This window comes from Pinus tabuliformis, chromosome 9, assembly GCF_031772625.1.
Source record: "Pinus tabuliformis cultivar Carrire ecotype Pingquan chromosome 9, CPIR1, whole genome shotgun sequence".
Lineage (NCBI taxonomy): Eukaryota > Viridiplantae > Streptophyta > Pinopsida > Pinales > Pinaceae > Pinus > Pinus tabuliformis.
In genome coordinates, this window is record NC_142307.1 from 13,762,493 (window position 1) to 13,784,008 (window position 21,516).

Sequence of the window (21,516 nt, forward strand, 5' to 3'; positions counted from 1 at the left end):
GTCTCCTAGAGGTCGATCCGCCGCTTCTTTCGAGAGCCGGTCAGCAGTTGCATTTCTTTCCCTGTAGATGTGAGAAACAGTGATCTGGTCAAAATGTGTTTTAAGAAAAACAATTTCTTCCAAGATGTGTTTCAATGAATATGCATGACAGATAGTTTTGTTATTTGCCCAATCAATCACAATCTTTGAGTCCCCAAAAATTTGTAGTTGCCGACAGTTTTTGGATATAGCAAAATAGAGTAGATGTCTCAGTGTAATAAGTTCAGCATGGTTGTTGGTACCTGGTCCGAGTCCCATTCTCAGGTGAAAAAAGTGTGAGTCAGATAGATGAAATAATATACCCCCCCCACATCCTTGCATTGGTGCAGCCCCATCAAAATATGCCCAAGGCATGTCTCTGTTGATATTTTCAGGCATAATGTTCCTGGGTGTATTAAGTTTATTTTCAAATGGAATTTCCGTGTATGCCGCGTAGATGGACGACGGGAGAAGATGCCAATTGACCCAACAATCCTCAAAGATTATGGCATTACGCCTGTTCCAAATGTACCAGGATATCACAGGCGTTAAGTTCCTAGCCTTTTCTGAAGCCACCGCAGACCACCACTGATCCCAGGCTGTGAGAATATCTGCACCCTGCCAAACTGTGTTTATGTTGAGGGTCTGTGTGACCTGGTACCATAGATCCTTAGTGACCTCGCAGGTAAGAAATAGGTGTAGTGTTGTTTCCTCCTCTTTTCTGCAAAGGACACACCAAGTTGGTCCAGCGAAAGCCCGTTTTCTGAGGATGGAGCCAGTAGGTAGCTTGTCTGCAAGAATATTCCACATTAGAAGACGAGCCCTTGGCTGTGCTTGTAGATGCCAGATATCAGACCACCAGTTTTTATGAATGTCAGGTTTCTTTGCTTCGATCAACTTGTAGTAGCCAAGCTTCAGTGCGTAAATACCAGATTTGGCAGGTGCCCAAATGAGCTCATCTTCCTCCTCATGTAGCTTGATGTGCGATTTGGTAAGAGCTTGTATGTAGCCTTTCCAGTATGTGTTCCATTCATCTGTCAGTTGCCACTGACGGTCCGTGACCCATGCCTATGTGAAGATAGTAGATCGTTGAATATCGCCAATCTGTGCAAGATATTTTATACCCCTATTGTTTAGGTAACGGACCAATCCTTCCGGCAGTAGATGAGCATTCCCTGAGCCAGGCCAAGGGTCTAGGCCAATACGGACTTGTGTGCCATTGCCAATTCTCCATAGCAGGTTATCTCAAATGAGTGTCATAGCTTTTAGCGTGGCCCTCCAGATCGCAGATATGCCTTGTCGGTTCCAAGTGGGTCTGCGGATCCAGTCAATGATGTTGGAGGGCCAAATATACTTTTGGTGTATTACTTCCGCCCATAAACTGTCGAGTTTGAGAAGTGACCAGCCCTGTTTAGCTGTTAACGCTTGTGCAAACTCTGAGAGAGATTTTAGTCCCCACCCACCCCATCTCTTGGGCGTGGAGACCATTGACCATCTTGTCCAAGCAAAAATCTTCCCCTTTTTATTGCCATTCCACAGGAACCTGTTGCAGATTTGTTGGATTTTTTGAAGGATGCTTTTTGGTATCCATGTGAGGGACATCCAGTAGATTGGGGTAGCCTCAAGAACAGATTTGATCAGCAGTAGTCTACCTGCTTTTGACAGTAGTCGATGATGCCAGCAGTTGATCCTTTTTTCAATTTTGTTTATAAGCCATGACCAGTGTTCAAATTTATACCCATCCGGCCTTAGTCTGAATCCAAGGTATTTGATGCCATCCAGCATATTATTTTCCAAGAAGGGGAAGTGCTGGGTCGCCAGCTGAGATTCCTGATATGTGCATCCCATCATGGATCTGGTAGATTTCTCCCTGTTGATCTCCATGCCCGTGGCTTTACAGAAGAGTTGAAGTATATCATTTAGTACAATGGTGTCCCGGACACTTCCATTTAGGAAGATTAAGATGTCGTCAACAAACAGTAGATGAGTAAGAGAGTACTGTTCAGTAATTTTGAGTCCACTGAAGTCTCCATTCCTTTTTGCTGCAGCAATGAGCCTACTAAGCCCCTCCATGACAATAAGGAAGAGTAGTGGGGAAAGAGGGTAGCCTTGCCTGATACCTCTGTTGATGTGAAAGCGAGCAGAGGCTGAACCATTAATAAGGATAGCAAAGGAGACAGTAGTTATACATCCCATAATCCAGTTTATGAGCATGTGGGGGAAGCCCAAATGGGTGAGAATCATCTTTAGGTAGAGCCAGTTAACCTTGTCAAAGGCCTTTGTAAGGTCGATCTTTAGAGATATTCCTTTGAGATTCTTCAACTTTATGGAGTGTAAGGCTTCCTGAGTTGTGCCGATGGCCTCTTGGATGTGACGATTTTGGAGGAAGGCAAATTGTTCTGCAGATATATGTGTGGACATAATAGGTTTAATGCGGTTGGCAATGATTTTGGCAATAATTTTGTAGAGGCAATTACAAAGAGAGATTGGACGAAAATCATTGAAGGATGTGGGGTCATCAGATTTGGGTATCAAGGCAATGAAGGTCTGATTCATGGGTGGATGTATGTGCCCAGTGATCCGGCTCTCCTCAATGACTTCCAATAAGTCCCCGCCCAGCAGATCATAGAAGGCAAGGTAGAACTCCACTGGCCAACCATCTGGCCCCGGACTTTTATCTTTTTTAAACCATTTGAGAGTACTTTCCAGCTCTTGCATAGTGACCGGTTGATTGAGATCTTCAATGTCCTCCTGTCCAACAAACCGAGGAAAATGTCCTACAAGATTGATGATGTCTGGTAGATTGATAACATTCGGCGCAGTGAATAGATGCTTAAAATGTGTTACCCCCAAATTAGCAAGTTGCAGATGTGTGGTAGCCCAACCATCTGGTTCACTTGGCAACTTCCAAATGGTATTTGATGCCTTTCTGCCATTTGCGAGGTTATGGAAGTATTTAGTATTACTATCTCCAGCTTTGAGCCAAATGGCTCTGCTTTTGAGTCTCCAGAGCTCCTCCTTTTCTTGTAGAATCTTTGTTTTTTGCCCAAGCAACTGATTCAGTAATGATTTTGAGTCATCAGAGAGATAGCCAGCACCCCTCTCATCAGTCAATAGAGCTATCTGTTCTTCAGTGTCCTTTAGCCTCTGTTCATCTCTGCTCCGCTTTGATCTCACCCAAGTCTCAGTCATTTCTTTGAGCTTCTTCAGTCTATCACAGAAATCCATCGCTTTCCTCTGTTCCCTCAGGGGGGGTTGTGATGCCCAGAACTCCGAGACCATCTTGATGAAATCCGGCTCTTGGAGGAATCCAGCAAAGAATTTAAATGGGGAGCGCGGCTTCAATTTTTTATCGCTGACCTGTAGTAGTATCGGATGATGATCTGATAGTCCCCCAGTGCTGACCCATTGTCTGTACAAGGGGAATAATTGTATCAACTCCTCATGCATCATATATCTGTCTAAGCGCCGCCCCAGAGCAGCCTCACCTGTACGCTGATTGTGCCAAGTAGGGAGCTTCTTGTTCATGGGGATATCCACAAGATGATGTGCATCAAATAACATACTCATTTGATCCGCAATAGGGTCGCTCTGTGCATGATGTCCCCAGGATTCTCCAACCCCTAAGGAGAAATTGAAGTCGCCCCCCAGCACTGTATTCTGAGTGATATGATTGCCATTCAGAAAGTTTTGCCAGAATGAAAGCCTATTCTGGTTGGGCCCATAGATGTTGATAATCCTGATAGGGATGCCCAAATCGCCCATGAAAATATCCATGCCAAGAAAGCCACTGCCCCCCCAAACAGAGAGTGGCCTGCTTTTTCTGGGATTTATACCAATGAGCAGACCTCCAGATCGTCCGCACGCATCCAATCCATGTAAAATCCAGCCAGGGAGCAGAGCTTGTAGACTTCGCACTGCCACCTCAGATGTGCAAAGGGTTTCCTGTAGGAATATTATATCGCAACTTGATTCATACAAAAGCCTTTTCAGAGCCAGTCGTTTTTTGGGGTTGGCTAGTCCCCTGCAATTGTAGGAGAGCCAGATCATGGGGAACCGCAGGTCAGGGGCTCAATAGCTCTAAGTGCCCGTTCAATGGTATACTGTCGCCCCTTGGCGACGTCCGCAACAACATTTTGCTTTGCAGAGTTGATTTTAGATGATCTGCCTCGCTTTGGCTTGCGGAGGCGTCCAGGGGATGACCCCAGTCCCAGTATTCTAGATCGTGCCCGGGGTCTAAGGTGATAGGGATGTGATCCGGATCCGACCGGAGAGGAGGAGGATTCAGGGAGACCCAGTTCCAAATGGTGAGAGGGAGGTGTGGTAGAGAAGGTGGGGGGAGGGGGAGCAATGGTACAATGGATGGAGGGGAGGGGGGCTTGTTCTGTGTGGGAGGTTCGCAAAGAAGAGTAAACAACAGATTGCATAGCATCAGAAAAATTGTGAGAACAATTGGGAATGGAAGCATTACCCGGATGAGTAGGTGCAGCCTCCGCAGTCTTGGAACGGGTACGTGGCGGCCCTGGTGTAGATGAAGCCTTCCTTCTAGTGTGCTTTTTGGCGCTATCACCCGTCTTCTTGGATGGAGTCTCCTGTTGAGTCTGCTCCCCTTCCGTAGGATTATTCGCTCCAGTATTTTGATCCACTGTAGTCTGCTGTCGAGGGCCTTTAGTATCCTCAGAGGTCACCCCCGAGTTCAGTGGACAATCCTTATAGAGGTGACCAATTTTATGGCATCTTCGACATCGGAATGGTACACCTTCGTAGTCCAGCAGTTGTTTGCGCGAGACATGGCTATGGTGCAAAGTGATTTTCTCCTCTAATCCCGGCCTGGTGTCCAAATGAACAAGTATACGAGCCATAGTCCTGATTCCCGTTTTCTCATAGGATCTGTCGTGCTCCAGGTAGGTACCTAGAGTGTCCCCAATTCGCTTAAAAACATATGGGGTCCAAAAATGCCAGGGCAGACCAGGCAGGCGAACCCAGATGGGTCCAGCCCCCAGTTGTTCACGTTCCGGGTCGAAGAGAGGATCCCAACGCTTGAGCATGACTGGTGCAAGCTCGATATGCCAATATTGGGAGAGGATCCAATGGGTGTATTCGGGCCTATGGAACTGTAATGCAAACCAGCCCCTCGTGAGAACCATGATATCTGGAAGTTCTTTGAGTAGAGTGCCCCATATCTCCTCCACCCAGAGCTTGAGTCGTTCCATAGAGTAGGTTCGGCCCCTAACCCTACCGACCAGGACTTTGCGAGCGGTTTCCATCACATCCGGCAGCGGTGCTTCAGCCCCAAAGGTGATGTTGAAGTCTGAGTCTATAGCTCGAAGGCACCTGCCTTTTTGCAATTTCTCTGTGCGCTTTCCAAATGGGTGCTCCTTAAGTAGTTTACGGCATGGATCTGATGAGCTGTGCTGAGCGGATCCAGCAGAGCGAACCGGAAGCGGTGGGGTAGTAAAACAACCCGAGCGTATCGGAGAGCGAGGTACAAAACTGCTAGTGCCAGGAAGGAGGGATTGGGAGGAGCGGGGAGGGAGCTGTTGGTTCTGCGGCATAAATGAAACGGACGGTGATTGTGAGTTTGATGGAGGCGGAGGCGGTGGGGGCTGTTGTAAGGCAGGGCGGTTGGGATTCAGAAGCGGAGTATCGAAAGAAGGCGAGTTTTGTAAGCAAGTGCCCAACAAATGTAGCGTCGCAGGGGATAGGGGCGGGCATTCAAGGGCCGGAGAGTCGACCAAGTTGAAATCTGATATTTTCTTCTTACCTGTGAGCGGCAAATGTGGCTGTTGTGACGAGGCACCTGTCTCATAGCCCAGTTCAACACTCTGAGGTTTCATAAGAGGCCTCTTCGTATGCGCCCAGATGTCTTGGTGAGGCGTGGGGTCCGCCTCGTAGTCAACGAGATCTTCGTCTCCCATGCTGTTTGTCGGTGCAGAGTATTCCAGCGAGAATCGGCCAGGGAACCGTCTAGCAGAAAGGTAGGGGGGCCACTGCACCAGTGTGTCCCGGGGGGGACCGTAGAGTATAATAATGCGCCGAGAAACCCGTGAGTAGTTGTCGTGAAGCAGGCCGTCAGTGATCCCTGAACCCAACGCTCAATACGTTCAACGCCATGCATAAAATCGAGCTTGTACAGGAACTAGGGTTTAGGGTTCCGCCATTGTTGCTCCCTTCCGCTCCCTCGGGTCTTTAAAAATATTGTCCTTGGATCCCTCTCGTCGAGAGGTGTAGGATTGATCCAAAGATCATCCGATTCCGATAAGTATTTATGGAGATATGAATTTATTTTGTTTATGTAATTATTACCAAGCCGACTAGCTCTTATGTAGGCTCTAGAAGCCCAACCGACGTGTCTATTCATTATCCTCGTTGTGGTATAAATAGATGAGGATTTGATATCATTTACACACTCATTCTTGAGTGATCTCTTCCTCTCCACATCTTGGGCTTTGGGAGGAGTGAGACACCAAGAGTGATACACTAGTCTTCAAGTGATGCCCTGATGCCCTAGCTGTTGTATGTTGCCCTAAGCCACAATCAACGTGAGAATCTGCTCCTGGAAGACCCGCAGTCATAATGGAAGAGCCGCAGTCATAATGGAAGAGCCGCAGTCATAGCGCTAGTCATTAAGACCTACACGCAGATTATGAAGACATCTACACGCTGGTCAGATTATGAAATACGCTGATCATGAAGACCAACAAAAATTTTGTTTGCCTCTGAAATTTCACATATAGGAGCAGAACCGCAGTAGGGTTTGACTGCACCTTGTTTCGATTTTAGGTGCAGTTATGATCTCGGCTGTATGGAGCAGTAATGACTTCGATGAGGACGCAGCAGTGAGGCAAGTTCTGGGCTAAATACATTCTCAAATTGCAGGTGCAAATCTCGAATAGATGGACCAGAGAAAATCTCAGATGAGGATGTAGTTTTTGCATGAAGTCTGGGCTAATCATATTCACGGCCTAATAGAGATCACAGTGATCCTGAAGATACTGTCTCAGTCTCGGCATATAATCTCGTTGAAGAGAATTTCAATGATGACTGTGTCTATTGCAATCTAAGGAGTGACAATCAAATCAAGAGCTGCAGTCTCGATATACTCAAAGGGAGCAGTGATGGATCTACTCTCTCGGATCAACGAAGGTCATGTTGAATGTTATCTCTATTTCATATATATTACTGTCTCAGCATAACCAGATTAATGAAGTATGTTTCGGTGATGACATTCATTCTCGACATCCCTGAAAAAGGAGATATACCATATCAATAGTCTCCATTGTATTCGGATCTAGTGATCTCGACATGAATATGATCTCAGAAGCAGTCACAATGACAAGGATCACAAGAAGTAGTAACATGATTATTACAGTTTAAATATAATGAAAGAAGCAGTACAGTGAAGTGTTGTCGTGGTCTTTATGGTGCAGAGATCCTAAGGGCAACCATGGCGTAACAATGATACACTAAATGATATTGCGACAACAATGAAGTTCTTGGTGATGCAATGATGTTAGAGGAGCAGCAAGATGATGATCTCAGCAGTGCTCAAGAAAGAGGATTGATGTCTTGGTCTTTGAGGATGTATAACAGTGACAAGGGTTGCATAATAAAGCAGTAATGAGACTCACTGTCTCAACAAATATACAGTGATGACAAAGATATATTGCAACAGTCCACATAATGATGACTTCAATAATAACTGTCTTAGTGCATCAATGACAACATAGATATCACAATGAGTAGAACACGTTGATATGAAGCTAGAGTGAAGATCTTCGTAATAATGGCTCCAATGGTGCTGAAATAAGGAGGATCTCAGCAACGATGAAAAAGAGGATTAGAGATCTGTTATATGGATCTCTGTGACATGCAGTAGTGACTTGGAGTACAACATGATGTATGGGCAGCATAGTGATGAGATCATGAGCAGCATGATGATACATGCTACACGGTAAGGTGCAACAAATGAATGAAATGGATAGAAGCCATCATCTTGAGAATCAGTTGAAGCAAAATGTCTTCAACTGATCTCATCGTTATACAAAATGATCTAATGCTAGATCTAGATAAGTCAAAGTGTTGACTTATGTTGTAAATGTACTATCTCTCTCTCTCTCTTTCTCTGCTGAACTTTGAAGAAAATAAAAGAAGAATTGATCAAGGGTTTCCCCACGCATTGTGGGGTTTGACCCTGGCTTGCGCCATATCTTGTGTCCTCTTGTCTTGGCTTGTATTCTGCATATTATATTTATGTTCTATCTGCAGTTTATCGTAATGCTGATGTGATTGCTAACTGTGAAAATTTAAATAAATTGCTCTAGCATAGAACATACCAAAAATTAACAGTTAGTCTCTCTCTTTGTAGTTCACATTTTTCACGGGCAACTATTGCAAGGGGTTGAAATTTTTGGGTTATTGGGGCAACTGTTACAGGATGCCAAAATTTCTAGGTTACTGGGGCAACTGTTTCTGGGCCGAAATTTCTGGGCAACTAGCTATTGCAGGAGGGTTGAAATTCTGGGTCAGATAGATAGAGTGAAGCGTAGGATCAGATTGGGTGACTTGACTTGGAGGAGAATAACAGGTTTGACCATGGGTCTAGGTGTGTCTCTCATTGAACAAGAATAATTTTTCTATTGAAAACGGTTGCTGGGATTTTCCGCTTTGTGGGTTTTCCCAAGGTAAATCTTGTCTTCTTTTATGTGTTGTTATCTCTACTGTTCCACTGTTCTTTATGGTTGAATTTCTGAAATATAATTGCTTAATGATATATTGGAATAAGTTAAAAGAAGATCTACATCAAAAGTAATTATCAAAATTTTTGAAATATTGTGCTAACCCTAATTGCACTAAGAAAATCAACAAAGGTTGATCTGACCAACTCTTCACTAGCAATAGTTTCCCCAACTGCTACCAAGTCATCTCTAATGTGAGTGATCCTAGTTAGGTATGATGCAACTGTGTTAGTTTCAGACATCTTGGCGTTTCTCAGTTTCTCCTTCAACTCCATCTCCCTATTTGGTTTGAACTTTGGTACAACTTGGTTAAGGGTGGCCACATCTCATAGGCATACTTCTTTACCGTCACATGAGGTTTAACATGGTCTCTAATGGAGTGCATGATTATTCTCTTGGCTTTCACTTCTTCTTATTAAACTCAGTAAACTGAGTAGGATCTGCAGGAATTAGGACAACCTTTTCCATGATGTCCAAGAACTCTTGCTCCTTAAACAACAAAATAATTTGTTCCTTACATGGGCTAAAATTCCTTGTCCTGTCCAACGTGTCCTCATAACATAAGCCCAATAGCCATCTCAAACCCCACTAGCCAACAATAATATTATTTTTACCCCTTTTTTCTCCTCCTTAATTATGTGGTTGACCCATTGTCTGTTGATATTCCTTGCATGCAACCCTTGATTTACTCAGAGTCTCACAGTGATCAACCCTGCAAATTACTATACAATCAACTTCAAAATATCAACATTTTCCAATCCTCCTTGATGGACACACTTCAAAGAATAAACTCAACAATTTACTTCCTTTGACAGAGCTGGCGCCTTCTCCTTCACAGCCCTGACGCCCCTCTTAAACTAGCTTGCTACTTTAGTAGCTCTCTCCAACTAGTGATTGTGATCCCTATGCACTTTTTTTTTACTCTGACTTCGACACTACTTCCCGAACCCAACTACTATTAAGTCCTCCGATGTGCAACTCTGTTATGATTCACGATCTAGGCAATTGTTGGCCGCCCGTGACCCAATTGGTTGCCTGTTGCCACTGGGGCCTTTGATTGTGTCGATCAATCTTGTGTTTCCCCTATTGGGATGTCAACAAAGACTCACTAATTATAAATAATAAAAATAATAATTATAATTAATTATCTAATGGTTAGTTAATTAGTAATCAAGAGGCATGTCTTAGAGACATGACCATTCATGAAAGTGCTCCTACCTAGGTTAAATAAGCAGGCCCTCGTTCTCATTTGTAATATCATATCTTACATCAAATTCATTATACAATATTCAATATACAGTTACATGTCTTACAATGGACATTTACGTCTTTGAAGTATTTTAAAGATTTCCATTGCGTATATGACTTTTGGTCGTTACATTGGTATCAAAGCCATGTTGGCAGATCTCCGGCTTTGGCCATCAACTTGTCGTCACAACTAAAACGTTTCACTATGCGAGTTGGAGTTTCTCCATTTTCAGTCAGGCTCTGGAGAAAGAACAAAAAGAATTGGAAAAAAGATTATAAAAGAAAAGAGTTAAATAAAATTAAAATAATAATAATAATCATAATAATAATAATAATAAGGCCTTTGGTCATTAACATTTCAATGATTCTAGTAAAAAAACCTAGTCCGATGTAAATTTTGAATGAGAACATTCATATATATAAAAAGGTTCTAAATTATTGATTAAAGTGCATGATAAAGTCAAAAGGGAATCTTTCCAAATGTCTTTAAAACTAACGTAAGAGAAGGAAGAGTAGATAATATTATCTTTATTCTTCATTAAGTGGTTTACAAGCTCGTGGTTTGAGCAACCCATGGTATTTTCAAGGTAAAAATAAGAACAAAATGAATACAAAATTTCTTAATGTGAATGGTAAGTTTTACTTTTTACGTGGAGAAAATTAACAAAGTCAAAGGCACATAAGTGGACATATATTTTATATTATACCCCAAAGAGGTGAATAGCCATGTTTTCCTAGGGTTGTAACTCTTCAAAAAGATAAAAAAAATTATAAATAAAAGATATATAAAGAGAAATATTATATTATATAAAAGATATATAAAGAGAAGTATTATATTATAAAGGGGTATTTTAAAGAAAAGTTCAAGTCATAAAATTATTGAAAATATATATAAGTACAAAGTGAGTATTATTATAAAAGGTTACTTAAAAGATCCATATATTAAAGTTTATAAAGGGTTAAATCTAGAACTATAAAGAGACATAAGGATAACAAGTTATAACAAAGGAAGAGTACTTTTTAAAAGCATTATAATAAATATAAGGTGCAGTTTATTTAAATTGTGGAGCTATATTAACTTTTTTCAAGTGGGAAAAATATATATAAATGAAGAAAATAAAAGTTAAAGGAATTTATAAAGGTGTTCAAGTTTATCAAATAAAAAGGCACTTATTTTAAAGAAGTCCATTTTTGAAGAAAAAAGTGAATGGATTCTAATTCGAAGATGAACAAAGAAACTATGGATTCCATATATAACTCTACATTTTGGACCAGATGTCCATTTTGTCGAACAAAAGATCAATATTTATCGATTTTTAAAAATTGCACAATACCTTGTCCAAAATGTTGAAGATTGTTTACTTTAGAAGAATATCAAGATAACACCCAAACAAAAATTAAAATATTAAAAGAAGAAATCGCAAAACTTCAACAAAAGAATGAAGCCTAAAAAAGGAAATATAAAAATCTCGAAGATCGGCTTCATGAAAAATCAATAGAAAGCAATGAAGAAATTTGGCGTCTAAGGGACGACAATGAGAAATTACTTTCACAGATAAAAAAGTCCAAGGTTAAGAAACAAATACTAAAACAAGAAAATGAAGTTCTGATAAGGAATTAAAGGAGAATCTATCAGAAAAAGAAAAAGAAAATTTGTGTCTAAAAACCCTTAATAAAAAATTTAAAAGATAAAGAGAAAGATACTAAGGACAAATCAACAATTCAGAAAATGGTGAACTTTCACGTCTAAGGAATCATAACCAGGGCTTACTTAGACAAATAAAGAAGCTTAAAAGTGACAAGAAATCATGAAATGACAAGTTAGAACAACTTCAAGAAGTAGTATCAAAGTCTCCAATCGTTTCAGTGAAAGTTGAAGATAAAAAAAGAAATACTGATCCAGTCAAAATCGTAACTCAAGCAAAGGATAAAAATACTGAAGTGAAGACACATGCAGAAGTTGCAGTTCAAATGATGGACATTCCAAATGATGATTTAGTAGCCAACTCAACAACAACAGTAGTTGAAGGAAATTAGGAAAGAACCATTAACATGATAAGGGAAAGTCCAACCAAAATGACTATTTATCGGCATTTGAATCACAAAAGTAGACTTTCCAATCAATCTATGTACCAGTATCACTTAGAACATAAACGACAAATTTATGCCCCCAAGAATACTGAAGTTTGCAGAATCCAGTCCTACGATAACTATTCATCACAAATTTCTAGAGATCAGAGGATTCCACAAAAGATTAATCCAGGATGGTCTGATCTGTTTTCAGTACGACAATTTTGTCTATCACGTTGAACATCATATCATCTTGTATCAACGAAGATGGAAGTTCAGCGACGAGAAGATATCCTCAATAAGTTTTGAGAACAATGCTTCTGGAAGAGAGAGGCAATGTTATGAATATAATTCATGTAAAAATAATAAATATAATTAATTAATTAATGATTATTTAGTTAGTAATGAAAAGGCATGTCTTAGAGACATGACCATTCATGAAAGGGCACCTGCCTAGGGTAAATAAGCAGGCCCTCATTCTCATTTGTAATAATCTCATATCTTACATCAATTCAATATACAATATTAAATATATAGTTACATGTCTTACAATGGATATTTATGTCTTTGAAGTATTTTAAAGATTTCCACTACGTATACGACTTTTGGTCGTTACACTCGACCAATTTGTCGTGGTGTCTGGTCCATTGTTCTGGTGACCAATCTGGTTTGGCGTCCCCTCCGACCAATATCTTTTTCACTGTGCGATGGTGTTGCAAATACACTGTTGAACTGTTGTCTCGACCCACTTTTTTCTTTCTGCATTAGTCGATTTGTGTTGTTGTTGGGTGTGCGGTTGCGTTTGTGTCAGTCGGTTGGCTAGCTGGCCCGGTTGCCGACCACCACTCAACCTTTTTTTATTTCATTTTTTTTCTTTTAAAAAAAATTACCTTCGTTCTTTACTTTTTTTTTTTTTTTCTTTCGTCGTAAAAATAATTGTCCCTTAAAAAAAATTCCTTGGCCCAAAAAATATCTCGTAGCCTTTAAGAAAAATTTGGATTCGTATGATCCCAACTTACGTGGCTCTGACGATCCGACACAAACCTAAAACCCTATTCTAAGATCGATTTAGAGTTTCGACTCTAATACCATGTTAGACTTTCAGAACCCAACACCTAGTATTCGGTTCCCAACAATTATTAACAAAACGAATACATGACCAGATTGCTAACACAAAAAATATAGCAGAAGCAAAAAAATTACTCGATCTGAATCACACATATAAACAAATTTCTGCGGAATCAATAGTATTTCATGAATAATTTAATCATAGAACTTACTTGGGCTCCGTATCAGGGATAATGGGAGAAAATACAAATCTACAAAACTACAACACTGGTCGCCAACCTCACTACACTCTCTTGAACCCAGAACACGCTCATTGAGAAGCCTTTCTCCATCCCGTGCTGTTGCTGTGTCTCATCTCCTCACCTTAGCATCGCTTTATAACATTACATTGAACCAAAACCCTAATCCTAACCCTAACCTTATTCTCAAAGTGATGGATAAGAGAGATTAGATCTTGCCTCACTTCAAATCGACAACTAAGATTAAAAATTAATCACTAAAGTAAATAATTAACTTTATCAAAGTTTTTATTTTAGCTCAATAAGCCAACATATAATTCTGTACTTTTTCTTAATTTTAACTTAGACTAAGTTACATCAACAACTATTCTAACGTCTGCACGCCTAGACAGAAGGCCTGTGTTGATGTACCTGCTTGAGCTACAAACTCAACAATATGTTGATGCTAACGAGGGAGACAAGGCACATCACATAACCATGGTATAAATCATTAGAAATATTTCCAATACGGTGATGTGCTCTCCGGGGTTCAAATTCAAAATGACAAGCGAGTACCATGGTAGATAACCAAATAATGAAGATAATTCACATCCTATAACCAAGGTACAAAATCATCCAACAACTAATAGATCAATAATCGAGCAATGAAGATCCTAAATGCTATAGTAGTAACAAAAAGACTGTGCAAGCAGTCATTCTCCTCTAGACACTCCACAACAACTTTTGAGCAGTGGTCGGACATGCCACAATGAAGTGCCAAGGAAAGGGCGTGTATCCATAATAATGCCTGTGTCTGTCGATAATCGATAATTGCCATTTTGTATGTCTCTGTCACATGTGATGAAAATCTGATGGTGAACCATCAAGCAATACGAGGGATAAAATAACCAATTATATTCCCTTAAGGACACTTAATAAGATATTCTGTTCTCATGTATTAACATATCTGTTATGCCCTCTAAGTTCCTCATTGATGAAAATCAGATGGTGAACCATCAAGCAATACGAGGGATAAAATAACCAATTATATTCCCTTAAGGACACTTAATAAGATATTCCGTTCTCATGTATTACCATATTTGTTATGTCCTCTAAGTTCCTCATTATTACATCCAGTGTTGATAATATTGGCGATAAATATCGGAGATATTCGAAAATATTGCGATATTTTTGGCAAAACAATATATCGCCGAATAAATATCGCGATATTTTCCGTTTTGAAAATATCGGCAAAATATCGTGATATTTTGAAAATATCGGCAAAATATCACCATTGTTGATTTGAGGCTTCTGTGATCCATATCAAGTTAACGAGAGATTTTTCGGCATAAATCACACGATATTTCATTTGTCGACGCGTTTTGAACCAGCCGAGTGTGGTTCATTGTCAGGACAAGTTGTAGAATCAGATCAAGCTATGCATGTTAAATAGTCAGAGCAGAACCCGCAACGGTTATAATTCTTGACCAGGCAATGGCTATATTGACCAACAGCTAAATTTGACTGGGGAATATAGCCGTTGCCTGGTCAAGAATTTTAACCATTGGAGGTTCTGCTCTGACTATTTAACATGCATAGCTTGATCTGATTCTACAACTTGTCCTGACGATGAACCACACTCATTGGTTCGAAATGCGTCAACAAATGAAATATCATGTTATTTACGCCGAAAAATCTCTCGTTAAAATATCACCATATTTTGAAAATATCGGCTATGTATAAAAATCTGAAAAAATTGATTTTTTATGCTTGCTGATATTTGCCGATATTTTGCCGATATTGCCGATAAGATGTTTTCTGGACCCTGGCCGATATTTTGCTGATACCGATATTATCAACACTGATTACATCTATGACAACCTAGTGTGCCACCTATGCACTTACAATATTCTCACAACATTCAAATAATCTTCACCTCGTAACATTGATTGATAACATTGAGCAGATGATGTACTGCAGTTCAAAGTACAAATGCATTCAATTCTGAAAACACATCCACAGATGAATCAAACCTTGGGAACCTAAAACATTTGAATTTTGACTGTATTAAGCATGCTGAGATTTAAGACCCAGGAGTCAGGACATTAGGGACTCCAAATAGCCATTAATCCTCTCTAAAATTTTTGCAGTGTTGCAAATTTGTCCTATTTCTACCAACATTCCAAATTTCTTCAGGGTTGTCAGGTTATTGATTTGGCTGATATTTGCAGAATTCTTCAAGTCTGATCTTATTCTTGCTGATAAGTTTCTTTGCAGTTCCTGTCCAATATATTCCCCAAAACAATATTTGCAACATTGAATTTTTGTATTTAGGTTTGATTTGACCAAGAATATCTACTCGAATGCACACTGGGTAATATTTAATTGCTCTGCTAAGAGCCTCTACTAATTGGCACCAGGGAGACAGTGTGATATGCATTTGTCTTGGCCTCAAATGATAACTTTACTTGTGGTAATTTGAGCAATTCCACTTCTTAAAATATGGCCATCTTGAAAGTTGTTGCTAGGATAATCATTGGATTACTTCATACAGAACCAGGATTATTCTGTTTTGTGTAATTGCAATATCTAGCAATCAAATCCTCTCTATTTGCTGGGGTGGATTTATGAGAGCAAGTTGTAGATGTTTGTAAGGATCAATGGTATATGGTTTATGAAATGTGCAATGTAGTGTTTGAGAGGCAATACTCCCCCTTGTTCTCTGGAACTATTGTTTGATCAGCGTCTATTTAATATCTCATTCTCTCCAATATTTTTCTTTTTCAGCTTGTAGTTTTGCATCACTTATGCATTCCATTATTTTTCTTTTGCATCTTGCTTCATACTCTTTGGACACCTTGACTCTGGTGTACCTGTTCAAGTATGCGGGACTTGGTATTGACAAGTAAGTATTGGAAAGGTTACACTTAAATGAAATTCATGTTGTCTTCAAGAGTTCTTGTTCTTTCGTCTACAACATTTGTGTATGTAGAGAATTATCGATGCTTAAGTGATAAAGGCACAGATTTCTTATTTGAATTTACTTATCTCCAATTTGCTATGGTTGGTTTTCAGTCTTCAGAACTTGGAGTGCTGCCTGTTTGTGCTCTTTCCATATTTGTCGTAAGTTTTTTTCTTAATTTGATATTCTTATCGTCACTGGGTGAAATTGGATTGCTAGTATTTTTACCTTTTATTTCTGTTGAAGGGAGACAATAAATTTCTATGTGATTTCCCTTACTGTAGATACATGTTAGCTGAGGGCCTTGGTCTCTCTGGGATTGTTGCAATACTGTTCTGTGGAATTGTAAGTATTGCATGTCTTTTCTTTGTGAATATGGTTTTAGTAATATTCGCTTAAGTTTTGTCTAAGGAGATAAATTGTTGCATGCAGGTGATGAAGCATTACACTTTTTCAAATTTGTCAGAAAAATCTCAGACTTTTACAGCTGGATTTTTTGAATTAATTTCATCTTTGGCAGAAACATTTGTGTACTTTCAGGAAACCCTTATGCTTTCTTCTTAATAAAATTCTTTGTGATTATAGCCAAGACTAGTTGTTACAAGTTGTACAGAAGATGCCTTTGTCTTTTGATTTGATTATTTACATGAATTCATTTCAGGTTTATTTATATGGGATTGGATATTGCAACTGAACAGCAGAGTTGGTCACATGTTGGATTCATATTTTTTTCGATTGTATCCTTTATGCAGAGTAATAAGTGTATATGTCATCCAGACTTATTGCTTACTTTTATACTATAATGCAACTTTGTCAGGACCTTAACTTGTCTTTTTATCACTTCCTCAGCTCTTCATTGGTGTTGCAAGGTATGCTGTCTATTCTGAAAGCAATTGTGTTCCTGTTATGTATGAATTTATTGTATAAATTTATTTAATTTAATTTCAAAACTAAGGGGCACGATCAAAGATCATGCCCCCCGTGTAATGGCTCCTGGGCTGTATTTAAGCCAGGTCCTTCCACCAATGTAATCATCATTCAAGTTATTAAAAAATATATATATCTTTTCTTGTCAATTACTGAGCATTTACATCCCATCTGGTATTAGAGCCAGCCGCTGCTGCAACTTTGTTCGTTGTTCTTTTCCATCAACGTTCCATCTGCCCATACGTCCGCTGTGTATTTCCACCGCCACTCTGCCCGTGTCCCCATTCTTCCTGACCAGCCATTCAACTGTTGCCCTATCCTGCCAAATCTTCCGCTGCCTGCATCTACTTTCACTGCTGTCATCCTCTCTTCTGCTGCTGCCCGCATCCCCCTTGTAACTGCCCTGTGCGTGTCTGCTGTCATCCTCTCTGCTGTCTGCTCGTTGAATCCCCGAACAATGTGCTAGCCCTCCGCATTAAACCACCGTTGAATTGGCCGCATCGCTCTTCCGTCGTCACCTTGTTCCACCATCCGACTTTGTTACCTGTGCCTTTGAGCCCCACCTATCCCCTTGACCCCATTGACTATTCTACCACCCGACAAAGTTATTGACCATCACCCCCTTGTCATTTTTGCCCCCGGTTCCTTCATTCCATTACCAAGCATCATGACCATTGTACTTTTGGTTCATCATATTTTATTTTGACATTTATTTTAATTATTAATTATCATATAGTTAACTAATTAATTAATTATCTTATAGTTAACTAATTAATTAATTATAATCCATAGTTATTATCTGATAATTAATTAATTATTATTTACAATATAATTAATAATAAAATTCATTAATAAATTAGCTATTAATTATATAGCTATTGATTAATTATTATTATTAAAAAAAGTTTTTATTTAAAAAAATAGGGTTAAGTTAAGGAAGAGCGTTAAGCTGGATAAATATACACCACCACATACTTGATCAATGTCTTCGTCAATGACGATGAATGATTTTAATAAAAAATTGATAGATCTTGAGAATAAGGTCACCAGAGATGCTGAAGAAATTATGGAGCTCCAAGGCACGAGGCGTACAAAGAATCAACTCGAACAAAATCATAATGAATTTAGAGTAGAACATGCAGACCTTACAAATAAGGTTGATCGAAATCACAATGAAGCAATGGCGACATTGAATTGTATTTGGGAAAAGTTGAAAATTACAACTGATCAATCACCCCAAAATGATGAACATCTTCTAATCCACAAAATAGTAACACGAATTTTTAAAATATGCAGCTTGCGAATCAATACCCAATTACGTAGCTCTCGAATCAATCGTTGTTCTTCACCCAAATAATTGCTACATATGAACGAAGAGCAAAACTTGAGCTTTCCAAATTTGATGGTAACGAGAAATACAATGTTGCATGGTTCAATAAAGCAGAGGAATATTTCGAGATTTATGGTATTGACAATGGCGATGAAAAGATCACGGATGCATCCATGCAATTGGAAGGCGAAGCATATAATTGGTATATGTGGTGGAAGAAAACAACACATGCTATCAATTGAAGGAAATTCAAGAATAGATTCTTTAAGAGGTTCCAAGGTGTCAAAGAAGAAGAGTTCTTCTTGACATTCACCAGGCTAAAAGTTAAAACAAAAAAGAGATGTGGACGAATATACTAGAGAATGGAAAACTCTAGCCACACGAGTACCTGGGTTATCAGAGACTCGTCTTATTCATCATACATCACGGGACTTAAACCACGTCTCCAAGATGAGCTTAAGCTCCATGCCTTCAACTTTATAGAAGAATCAAGACATAAAGCAAAAATCGCTGAAAAGAAGCTCGAAAGAATACAACTACCAAAAGTTGAAAGAGTATATTCGAGACGGAGATTTCCCCAAAATTGTAACATGGAGATACTAATTTCCACAACCACTTGAAGGAGGAAAAACTAATTTGGATGTGCAAAGAATAAAAGAGAGTAAGTGCAAATGTTGTGGCAAAAAATGAGATACTAAACGTATATGTGTTAAAGGAAAAGAGACCAAAAACTTGTTTACATGTGAAGCAACCAATGATTCAGATAATGAAGATGTCATGTCCATGGGTTCATACGAAGATGCCTCTGAGGAGCATGAGCAATCATGTGGAGTCGTTAATAGCAGGCCATATTTATATTCCAATGTGTATAATGAGCAATCAGTGGACCCTATGGGAGACATTTAGGGTGATGGCTCATAAGTGACGATTCAACATGAGCAACATATGGTGGAGCATGATGTTAAAATATGCAACTGCGGTCAAATTCCACTTTGGACAACACACTTGATGGAGATGATGATTGCATTAAATTCCTCTTTTCGAGAGGACCAAAATCGACCAAAAGATCACTTGAATCAGATAAGGGAAAGTGTACTTATGAAGAAAAACCCATATGTGCATATTTGATAAGGTCGGCCCTAAAGCAAATTGGACACCCTTGGAAAGCCATAAATACAAGTGTCCTCTAGCTCATTTGGGCATTATCATGAGACATCCTTCTATTCTCTTTCTTGGTTTTTGGCTCGCACAGGTCTGAGGCATGTCTGCGAAGGATTGGGATCGCTCGAAGATGAAATTGTAGGGTTCGAAGCTCACATCTCTGTTTTAGGGTTTTGGGCCTTAGTCGTAGGCATGATACAGGAAGAACTCGACCACAACCGCATGCTAACTGACTCATCCGTGCGACTGAAGCCTTTCATTTGCACGCACAACAGGTCCTCCATGCGACCGAAATCTAGGGTTTTTGAGTCTCAGTCACACATTACAGTCGCTAGCTTATAGGCTCCAGGGAGCAATTGGAACCCTCATAGTCGCACACGACTCCTTCGTGTGACCGAGACCTAAATGATGAAATTTCAGTTGACTAAAGATTTCGCTTAGTGACCACAGTGTTCGACAGTTGACCGTAGGTAGGGATAGTTCATTACAGGCTTCATAATTAGAATTTTGAGTATAAGCATTGTTGGTTTCATTTCATGGATATTGTGTAGTTGTTTTTGCTGGATAATTGTATGGATGAAGATATGGATCATTGTACTCTCTTTCGCTAAATTATTCGATGACAATCTAATAAGAAGAAGAATTTGAAATGGATTTCCCCATAGTGGGTTTTGCACTGGTCTACGTCCAATCCTGGTGTCTCTATGTGTGAATGCTTTTCTTCTATTGTTCCTTTATGTTTTGCTGCATTTATGATGATGATATTGTCGTTTCTGTATAGTTGCATATGCTGTTGAATAATGTTGTAAATATGAATAATGTTATGATTTTATGGGGTGAACTTAATGTGTTTATGAAGAAATGGAATTATCAAAGCAAATAACAATATAGTCCTAAGAAAAATTAGCATGGTATCAGAGTTGGGCTAAAGAAAAGTCATGGAGATCACCCATATGATGACACCATTGATGGATGCAAGAGAGGATTGTGGAGACCTAAAAGAATTCTAGGGTTTGAAGAAAACCTTAGGCAATTTGTGTATTAGGGTTTGATGGATATCATGAGGTTAGGGTTTGAGAGAGACCCTCGTTTATGGCAAATATTCAAGCATGGTCGATATGAAGATGCTCAAGCACTTGTGACAGATTTGATGAAGCCTTAGATGAGATATTCTCTAGTAGGCCTGGTTGTTGATAAAGTTGGTTGAAATAGTGAAGGAAACATTCTCATATGGACAATGGACAGTGATGGCTCTTGAAGGTTGGTTCAAAAAGGAGATGATCACATCTCGTTGAAGATAAGTACTTTTCGAATTATGATGCTCCTTTATATCTTTACTTTTGACCCATGGATCTAGTTATTGTTTTGATTATTACTTATGCTTCCTGCATGTATATTTGAGTATTTGGATGCTTCTAACCTCCTGATGAGTTGTGATAAGTGGATCCCTCTTGAGGATCATGGCTAGTGCACGAAGAGAAGAACTAGGATTGGAAAAGTAAAGAGGCACCTAATGAAAAAGTGACAAAGTGATACTAGCTAAGAAGGTGCACAGGTATCTAAACGCTACAAGGTATATATGGTGTTATGTTTCAGCTACAATATTGATGAGAAGGTAAGCCCTAAGGTATGATGAGAATGTCTCCTTCACAAATGGTTCATGCATGTGAAAGTGATTTGGATTCATGGTTCTTATAATGAAATGGTGCACTTGGTAGTGAACAAGTATCTTACCTTTTAGACATGATGAACTTCTTGATTCTATCAAGCTACTTA

The 21,516-nt window shown here is 39.4% G+C and overlaps 1 protein-coding gene across 1 annotated transcript in view; it reads left to right on the forward strand.

Annotated features, from left to right (window-relative positions):
* Positions 1–21,516, forward strand: part of LOC149146882 (sodium/hydrogen exchanger 5-like) — a 295,386-nt gene that overhangs the window by 145,271 nt on the left and 128,599 nt on the right. The window contains 6 exon segments of the mRNA XM_089445932.1: positions 16,234–16,265; positions 16,436–16,483; positions 16,607–16,667; positions 16,755–16,852; positions 16,984–17,059; positions 17,172–17,191. Of these exon segments, the coding sequence (XP_089302058.1) occupies positions 16,234–16,265; positions 16,436–16,483; positions 16,607–16,667; positions 16,755–16,852; positions 16,984–17,059; positions 17,172–17,191 (335 nt within the window).